This window comes from Salvelinus fontinalis, unplaced genomic scaffold, assembly GCF_029448725.1.
Source record: "Salvelinus fontinalis isolate EN_2023a unplaced genomic scaffold, ASM2944872v1 scaffold_0010, whole genome shotgun sequence".
Classification (NCBI taxonomy): domain Eukaryota; kingdom Metazoa; phylum Chordata; class Actinopteri; order Salmoniformes; family Salmonidae; genus Salvelinus; species Salvelinus fontinalis.
Window position 1 is genome coordinate 1,219,251 of NW_026600219.1, and position 7,500 is coordinate 1,226,750.

Here is a 7,500-nt window from a genome sequence, read left to right on the forward strand (position 1 = left end):
AACATTGTGTAATAACACTCAACATTGTGTAATAACACTCAACATTGTGTAATAACACTCAGCATTGTGTAATAACACTCAACATTGTGTAATAACACTCAACATTGTGTAATAACACTCAACATTGTGTAATAACACTCAACATTGTGTAATAACACTCAACATTGTGTAATTAACACTCAACATTGTGTAATAACACTCAACATTGTGTAATAACACTCAACATTGTGTAATAACACTCAACATTGTGTAATAACACTCAGCATTGTGTAATAACACTCAGCATTGTGTAATACCACTCAACATTGTGTAATAACACTCAACATTGTGTAATAACACTCAGCATTGTGTAATACCACTCAACATTGTGTAATAACACTCAGCATTGTGTAATAACACTCAGCATTGTGTAATAACACTCAGCATTGTGTAATAACACTCAGCATTGTGTAATACCACTCAGCATTGCTTAATAACACTCAGCATTGTGTAATAACACTCAACATTGTGTAATAACACTCAACATTGTGTAATAACAATACCACTCAACATTGTGTAATACCACTCAACATTGTGTAATAACACTCATCATTGTGTAATAACACTCAGCATTGTGTAATACCACTCAGCATTGCTTAATAACACTCAGCATTGTGTAATAACACTCAACATTGTGTAATAACACTCAACATTGTGTAATAACACTCAGCATTGTGTAATAACACTCAACATTGTGTAATAACACTCAACATTGTGTAATAACACTCAGCATTGTGTAATAACACTCAACATTGTGTAATAACACTCAGCATTGTGTAATAACACTCAGCATTGTGTAATACCACTCAGCATTGTGTAATAACACTCAACATTGCAGAATAACACTCAGCATTGTGTAATAACACTCAGCATTGTGTAATAACACTCAGCATTGTGTAATAACACTCAACATTGTGTAATAACAATACCACTCAACAACTCAACACTAAAAAGTCAAATAAAAAATATAAAGTAAAAGAAGAGGTATTATGTAAACAATATGATATACAGAATAGATAATGAACAATACAATATACAGAATAGATAATGAACAATATGATATACAGAATAGATAATGAACAATATGATATACATATTAGATAATGAACAATATGATATACAGATAAGATAATGAACAATATGATATACAGAATAGCTAATGAACAATATACAATACAGAATAGATAATGAACAATATGATATACATATTAGATAATGAACAATATGATATACAGATTAGATAATGAACAATGTGATATACAGAATAGATAATGAACAATGTGATATACAGAATAGATAATGAACAATATACAATACAGAATAGATAATGAACAATAGGATATACAGAATAGATAATAAACAATATGATATACATAATAGATAATGAACACTATGATATACATAATAGATAATGAACAATAGGATATACATAATAGATAATGAACAATAGGATATACAGAATAGATAATGAACTGTATGATATACAGAATAGATCATGAACTATATGGTATACAGAATAGATAATGAACAATAGGATATACAGAATAGATCATGAACTATATGGTATACAGAATAGATAATGAACAATATGATATACAGAATAGATAATGAACAATAGGATATACATAATAGATAATGAACAATAGGATATACAGAATAGATAATGAACAATAGGATATACATAATAGATAATAAACAATAGTATATACATAATAGATAATGACCAATATGATATACAGAATAGATAATGAACAATAGGATATACAGAATAGATAATGAACAATAGGATATACATAATAGATAATGAACAATAGGATATACAGAATAGATAATGAACAATAGGATATACATAATAGATAATAAACAATAGTATATACATAATAGATAATGACCAATATGATATACAGAATAGATAATGAACAATATGATATACAGAATAGATAATGAACTGTATGATATACAGAATAGATCATGAACTATATGGTATACAGAATAGATAATGAACAATAGGATATACAGAATAGATCATGAACTATATGGTATACAGAATAGATAATGAACAATAGGATATACAGAATAGATAATGAACAATATGATATACAGAATAGATAATGAACAATATGATATACATAATAGATAATAAACAATAGTATATACATAATAGATAATGACCAATATGATATACAGAATAGATAATGAACAATAGGATATACAGAATAGATAATGAACAATATGATATACATAATAGATAATAAACAATAGTATATACAGATTAGATAATGAACAATATGATATACAGAATAGATAATGAACAATATGATATACATAATAGATAATAAACAATAGTATATACATAATAGATAATGAACAATAGGATATACAGAATAGATAATGAACAATAGGATATTCAGTATAGATAATGTATGTGCTATAAGTATGACTGCATTTACAAATATAAAGTAAACACACGCACATACACACACCCATTGTACATTTATGTTTGTTGAAGTTGAGTTAACTTTTAAAATCAAGGCAACCAGGCTGCAATACAAGTTAGGCGAATCTGTTGAGAGGCATAATTGTGTGTTGAGATCGTATTGCAGCTAGTGCATGATCAGAGAGGCCTCATTTTATCATCTATGCATACATTTCTTAGAAAAATTATACCGCGCACACAGGCTGTGTTTCAAACGCATCAAAGACACATCCTCCTCCACTTACCCTCGCTTTGTGCCCTTGGGGGAAATCCCCGCGGCCATCTTTGTCATTAGTCCAAATGATTAGCCAAGCAAAAGAAGTTGGCAACGTAAGCCCCTCAGCCCTCGCTTTTTTGATCGAGTTCGCGAGTGTACAATTCTGTTCACCCCGGGGCCTGAACCGACCCATAATTCTAATTCGCGATGATTGTACATCCGCTACGAAAAGTAAAACCAACATTAATATGGAGAAGTCAACATAAAAGTGTAAGTTTAAAAAACCCGAATGTAAAGCAGTTAGAAATTGTGCTACTAATGCTCATGACGGCACAAACACGTCTCATAAAAGTAAATATGTTTTTGTTTGGTTGGCTCTTGGAAACGTTAACTTGTTCACATAACTTTCCCTGACATCACACTCGTACATTGTAATTGTCGATTTACCTGCTGTAGTAGGATGGCTAACATTCAATGTCTGCGGATGCGTTGTCTTCTAGCCAAGATGTGAAATGCATCATAATTGACTGTAGTGCATATAAAGCACACACAAGTTTTTTTGTTGACTGACAACATAACCGTGGGATGAACGAGTGACAGATTTTCCGGGTAAGAGCGGTCCATTTAAAATGTATTCATTCTTCCCTCGCCCCCTTGCCTTGCAAGTGTCAACTCATCAGACGTCATGATGTCATCAGAAGTGTACACTTAATTTGAGGGCTGAGGGGATAGGGTGTGTCTTTAACAGTGTTTGGACCGCAGACAGAGATTCTAGGATCTGTTTGTTCTCCTTGATGAATCAGAGCCGTACTATATATTTGTGCTCTCGTTTGCTGTGCGATTTGGAGATGTTGGAACTGGGCCATGATAGTTTCTACAAGAAAGTGCAATGGCAAATTTGATCACATTTCTGTAGATATGTGGGCAGAATGTTTGAAATCTTTAGCAGTGAATTTTTCAAACAATAAAATACACAGCGAGTGCCAAACACTAGCTGCACATTCTGAAAGATTGATTGTCCCTTCTGTAAGATTGATTGACCTTCCTGTGAGATAGATTGTCCTTCCTGTGAGATAGATTGTCCTTCCTGTGAGATTGATTGTCCTTCCTGCGAGATTGATTGTTCTTCCTGTGAGATTGATTGTCCTTCCTGCGAGATTGATTGTCCTTCCTGCGAGATTGATTGTTCTTCCTGCGAGACAGATTGTCCTTCCTGCGAGATAGATTGTCCTTCCTGTGAGATAGATTGTCCTTCCTGTGAGATAGATTGTCCTTCCTGCGAGATTGATTGTCCTTCCTGCGAGATTGATTGTCCTTCCTGCGAGATAGATTTTCCTTCCTGCGAGATAGATTGTCCTTCCTGCGAGATAGATTGTCCTTCCTGCTAGATAGATTGTCCTTCCTGCGAGATAGATTGTCCTTCCTGCGAGATTGATTGTCCTTCCTGTGAGATTGATTGTCCTTCCTGCGAGATTGATTGTTCTTCCTGCGAGATTGATTGTCCTTCCTGCGAGATTGAGTGTCCTTCCTGTGAGATTGATTGTTCTTCCTGCGAGATAGATTGTCCATCCTGCGAGATAGATTGTCCTTCCTGCGAGATAGATTGTCTTTCCTGCGAGATTGATTGTCCTTCCTGCGAAATTGATTGTCCTTCCTGCGAGATAGATTGTCCTTCCTGCGAGATAGATTGTCCTTCCTGCGAGATTGATTGTCCTTCCTGCGAGATTGATTGTCCTTCCTGCGAGATAGATTGTCCTTCCTGCGAGATTGATTGTTCTTCCTGCGAGATAGATTGTCCTTCCTGCAAGATAGATTTTCCTTCCTGCGAGATAGATTGTCCTTCCTGCTAGATAGATTGTCCTTCCTGCCAGATAGATTGTCCTTCCTGCCAGATAGATTGTCCTTCCTGCGAGATTGATTGTTCTTCCTGCGAGATTGATTGTCCTTCCTGCGAGATTGAGTGTCCTTCCTGTGAGATTGATTGTTCTCCCTGCGAGATAGATTGTCCATCCTGCGAGATTGATTGTCCTTCCTGCGAGATTGATTGTCCTTCCTGCGATATAGATTGTCCTTCCTGCGAGATAGATTGTCCTTCCTGCGAGATAGATTGTCCTTCCTGCGAGATATATTGTCCTTACTGCAAGATAGATTGTCCTTCCTGCGAGATAGATTGTCCTTCCTGCGAGATAGATTGTCCTTCCTGCGAGATATATTGTCCTTCCTGCGAGATTGATTGTCCTTACTGCGAGATAGATTGTCCTTCCTGCGAGATAGATTGTCCTTCCTGCGAGATATATTGTCCTTCCTGCGAGATAGATTGTCCTTCCTGCGAGATTGATTGTCCTTCCTGCGAGATAGATTGTCCGTCCTGCGAGATAGATTGTCCTTCCTGGCAGATAGATTGTCCTTCCTGCGAGATAGATTGTTCTTCCTGCGAGATAGATTGTTCTTCCTGCGAGATAGATTGTCCTTCCTGCGAGATTGATTGTCCTTCCTGCGAGATAGATTGTCCTTCCTGCGAGATATATTGTCCTACCTGCGAGATAGATTGTCCTTTCTGCGAGATTGATTGTCCTTCCTGCGAGATTGATTGTTTTTCCTGCGAGATTGATTGTCCTTCCTGCGAGATTGATTGTTCTTCCTGCGAGATTGTGTGTCCTTCCTGCGAGATAGATTGTCCTTCCTGCGAGATAGATTGTCCTTCCTGCGAGATTGATTGTCCTTCCTGCGAGATTGATTGTCCTTCCTGCGAGATAGATTGTCCTTCCTGCGAGATAGATTGTCCTTCCTGCGAGATTGATTGTCCTTCCTGCGAGATTGATTGTCCTTCCTGCGAGATAGATTGTTCTTCCTGCGAGATTGATTGTCCTTCCTGCGAGATTGAATTTCCTTCCTGCGAGATAGATTGTCCTTCCTGCGAGATAGATTGTCCTTCCTGCGAGATTGATTGTCCTTCCTGCGAGATAGATTGTCCTTCCTGCGAGATAGATTGTCCTTCCTGCGAGATAGATTGTCCTTTCAAACTATTGAAAAGTATCTTCAATACTACAGCAGAAGACACATTGTTGTTCAGTGTTTTGTTAATCATGTTCGGTTCTAAATTTACAGAGTAAAAACTCACGGACGATTATTAAAGGGTCAGACAACTGAACAGACAAAGACATGTTCCCACCAGCGCAAGAATATATAACCCTATTTAGGTGAATTCTCCTCCTTACACATCTGAACAGCCAATACAGCTCTGTTGCTAGGCAGAACTTTAGTGATATCTGTTCTTCCTCACTGACCTGACCTCGGAACCCAATTCCTCACTCCTCCCCAACTCACGGCTGTCCTGTTGACTTGTACCAGACTGCGGTCCTTCTCCTTCCCATAGGATCCCTGATGTCTAACAATGACCTATTCTGACAGAATGTAAACGTTTCTACATTCCCCTCTCTCCCTCAGTGACATGAATAAGGACATTTCATATTTTCAAGTTTAGAAGTCAGAACCCATCGATCAATAGTTGATTGTGTTTCTATCTCCTGCCTTGGTGTAGGCTCTGATGTGGTGCTCCTATCACACAGCAATACTGTAGCATACTCATACTGTGAAATATTTTAGATAGGCAACCGGTCTATTTACGTTCGAGCGTGCTTGGCTATTGAATGCGTGATTTGATAAATGGTAGGCTAATATTTGTTGTGTAGCAGGGATAAACCAGTCATGTCCTCCAATATGAACCGGATTCAGACCTACAGTTTATAATACAAGGAGAGACATGTCCTGTAATATGAACAGGATTCAGACCTACAGTATATAATACAAGGAGAGACATGTCCTGTAATATGATCAGGATTCAGACCTACAGTATATAATACAAGGAGAGACATGTCCTGTAATATGAACAGGATTCAGACCTACAGTATATAATACAAGGAGATCCATGTCCTCCAATATGAACCGGATTCAGACCTACAGTATATACATGTCCTGTAATATGATCAGGATTCAGACCTACAGTTTATAATACAAGGAGAGACATGTCCTCCAATATGAACCGGATTCAGACCTACAGTATATAATACAAGGAGAGACATGTCCTGTAATATGATCAGGATTCAGACCTACAGTATATAATACAAGGAGAGACATGTCCTCCAATATGAACCGGATTCAGACCTACAGTATATAATACAAGGAGAGACATGTCCTGTAATATGATCAGGATTCAGACCTACAGTATATAATACAAGGAGAGACATGTCCTGTAATATCATCAGGATTCAGACCTACAGTTTATAATACAAGGTGAGACATGTCCTCCAATTTGATCAGGATTCAGACCTACAGTATATAATACAAGGAGAGACATGTCCTCCAATATGAACCGGATTCAGACCTACAGTATATAATACAAGGAGAGACATGTCCTGTAATATGATCAGGATTCAGACCTACAGTATATAATACAAGGAGAGACATGTTAAATGGAACGCTGCTATGTGATCTTCTTACCAATGGTAAAATGCATCTGTTTTATCATCAGGCCTAACATTTCAATTCATGTATTTTCCTACCATTATTATAATTCCCGTAGCATAAAACACTTCCATTTCCACCCAACATAACAATATTTGCTGTCAATTCAATTGATCAACCAGCAGAAGTTGGGTGTCTACGTGGTCTGACCTGTGTGTGTGCGTGGAGATACTCACTCTTCACCGTCACGTTCAAAATGATTACAACTTTTGTGGGAAAACTGTCACATGACAGGATTAAAGTA

At 37.1% G+C, this 7,500-nt stretch overlaps 2 protein-coding genes across 2 annotated transcripts in view; one reads left to right on the plus strand and one right to left on the minus strand.

The window, feature by feature from the left end:
* Window positions 1–6,106, minus strand: part of LOC129842067 (peptidyl-prolyl cis-trans isomerase G-like) — a 65,765-nt gene extending 59,659 nt beyond the window's left edge. The window contains exons 1-3 of the mRNA XM_055910458.1: window positions 6,081–6,106; window positions 5,269–5,730; window positions 3,774–5,163 (exon numbers count right to left, since the gene is read on the minus strand). Of these exons, the coding sequence (XP_055766433.1) occupies window positions 3,774–5,163; window positions 5,269–5,730; window positions 6,081–6,106 (1,878 nt within the window). The remainder of the gene's footprint in view (window positions 1–3,773; window positions 5,164–5,268; window positions 5,731–6,080) is intronic.
* A 913-nt stretch (window positions 6,107–7,019) lies between these two features.
* Window positions 7,020–7,500, plus strand: part of LOC129842068 (multiple PDZ domain protein-like) — a 103,647-nt gene continuing 103,166 nt past the window's right edge. The window contains exon 1 of the mRNA XM_055910459.1: window positions 7,020–7,500. This exon is cut by the window's right edge and continues 475 nt beyond it. The gene's annotated coding sequence lies outside the window, so the exon portion shown is untranslated.